General features: G+C 43.7%; 1 protein-coding gene across 1 annotated transcript; it reads right to left on the bottom strand.

The window, feature by feature from the left end:
- Positions 1-285: 285 nt before the first annotated feature.
- On the bottom strand, positions 286-1,728 carry LOC148787768 (uncharacterized). Its single transcript, XM_088881362.1, has 3 exons — positions 1,197-1,728; positions 702-851; positions 286-650 (listed from the first exon to the last, which is right to left on the bottom strand). The coding sequence occupies exons 1-3, from the start codon at positions 1,726-1,728 to the stop codon at positions 286-288; spliced, it is 1,047 nt and encodes a 348-aa protein (XP_088737488.1).
- Positions 1,729-2,025: the final 297 nt, after the last annotated feature.

The raw sequence follows: 2,025 nt of genomic DNA, 5'->3' as shown, positions 1-2,025 counted from the left end.
CGAAATAGTTTGTCGTGTTGCAATCAATCAGACTTTGGTAAATCAACTTGACCTTTTTCAGGCTAGCAGGAAATGACTGATTAAATCAGGCATTATTATAACGCCTTTTTCAGGCTTGAAGCATGATCGCATTATGTAGACCATTTACATTATTAGGCCTTTTCCAGACTCAAGAGAAGTATGATCGTATTATGCGGATCATTTACATTATTAGGCCTTTTTCAGGCTCAAAGGGGATATGATAGCATCATGCAAATCGTTATTCGGCCTTTTCCAGGCATTTCTTCATGCATAGAACTTCTTCAGATTTCGTATATTCCACGGCCGTGGGAGATAGCTACCTTCCAAGTCTTGAAGTATATAAGCCCCTTTGTTTCTTATCTCTGCCACCTTGAAAGGTCCTTCCCATTCTGCGTCCAACTTTCCCACATGCTTTGATACTTCAACCTTTTTCAAGACTAGATCGCCTATTTGAAGTTCTCGCGGTCGCAACTTCTTGTTGTAATTTTTGAGCATTAAACTCTTATGGTGAAGAATCTTCGCATACGCTGCCCCTCTTTTTTCTTCTACTAAGGTGAGGTCGAGCGATCTCGCTTCGCGATTGGCTTCCGGCTCATAATTTGCTACCCTTTGCGTTTCTTCTTCGATTTCTGCAGGAATAACAACATCAGAGCCATAAACTAAACAGAAAGGAGACTCACCTGTGGACGATCGCGGGGTCATTCTGTAAGCCCATAAAACTCCTGGTAGCTCCTCATCCCAATATCCATTCGACTTGATTCTTGATTTCAAATGTTGTAGGATCGTTCTGTTTGTCACTTCTGTTTGCTCGTTAGCCTGAGGGTGCCTGACTGATGTGAAGTGTTGTCGAATTTTTAGTTCTTTAAACTAGTTAGTGATTTCTCTACCCTGAAATTGCGTGCCATTATCCGATATTATCACCCTGGGTACCCCGAATCTACAAATGATGTTTCTCCAGATGAAATTAATCATCTCCCTCTCAGATATTTTGGCCACTGCTTCTGCCTCCACCCATTTAGAAAAGTATTCGACTGTGACTATGATGAACTTTCTCTGGGCTTTCGCTGGTGGAAAAGGCCCCAATATATCAATCCTCCATTGATCGAAAGGGCATGCGATCTATACCGGCTTCATAGGTGTAGCAGGTGAGTGTATTAGGGACGCAAATTTCTGACAACTCTCGCACTTTCTCACTAGTTCCTTAGCGCCTCTCATCAGGGTGGGCCAGAAGTACTCTTGTCTTGCGACATTCTGCGCTAACGACCTTGCCCCTGAATGGTTTCCACAACTTCCCTCATGGATTTCCCTCATCACATAAGTCGCCTGTTCCTCATTCAAGCACTTTGACAGTGGCCCCTCGACAGACCTCTTGTATAAATCTGATCCAATCATGGTGAATCTCGTAGCTCTAAACTTCAGGCTCTTTGTTTGTGCAGGATCCTCTGGTAAAATACCTTCTTCGAGATAGAGCATTATTTCGTCCTTCCATGAGCACGGTTGTCGTATAGCATCTATCTTCACATTTTTTGAGATAGCTGGGTGATCCTTCACCATCATAGTGATAGTCCGGTTCTTAATTCTTGACAACAAAGCCCCAAATTTCGACAAGGAGTCAGCCCTATCATTCTCGCATCTCGGAATCTGTTGGATCGAGCATCTATCGAATCGTTCAACCCAAGACTTCGCCCTCTGGAGATACATCGTCATGGATCATTCCTTCACTTCATATGCCCCTTCTATCTGCATAGCTACCAGTTGAGGATCAGTATATACATCCAGAGTTCTTGCCCTGCAGCATGAGCCAGCTCTAATCCAAGTATTAATGCTTCGTACTCGGCTTCGTTATTAGTTGCGGAAAATGATAGTCGCGCTGCGACCTCTATTTCTACTCCTTTTGGAACCCCACCATTATTAGCATTTGAAGACCTGTCGACGTGCAACATCCAAGTTTCTGCTTTAGGGATTGATTCGCCGGACAACTCGACCACAAAGTCTGCCAAGATT

The sequence above is a fragment of the Sesamum indicum genome, linkage group LG6 (genome assembly GCF_026168435.1).
Source record: "Sesamum indicum cultivar Baizhima isolate 11 linkage group LG6, ASM2616843v1, whole genome shotgun sequence".
Classification (NCBI taxonomy): Eukaryota; Viridiplantae; Streptophyta; class Magnoliopsida; order Lamiales; family Pedaliaceae; genus Sesamum; species Sesamum indicum.
Note: the sequence above shows the minus strand (reverse complement) of the source record. Positions and strands in the feature narration are given on the sequence as shown.

What these genes read in the sequence shown, in the direction of transcription:
- LOC148787768 (XM_088881362.1), bottom strand. Translation starts at nt 1,728, where the DNA reads ATGACGATGTATCTCCAGAGGGCGAAGTCTTGGGTTGAACGATTCGAT. An exon ending in AGTGAGAAAGTGCGAGAGTT is followed by an intron (nt 852 to 1,196) that starts GTCAGAAATTTG and finishes ACTTCACATCAG; the next exon opens with TCAGGCACCCTCAGGCTAAC. An exon ending in GACCCCGCGATCGTCCACAG is followed by an intron (nt 651 to 701) that starts GTGAGTCTCCTT and finishes TTATTCCTGCAG; the next exon opens with AAATCGAAGAAGAAACGCAA.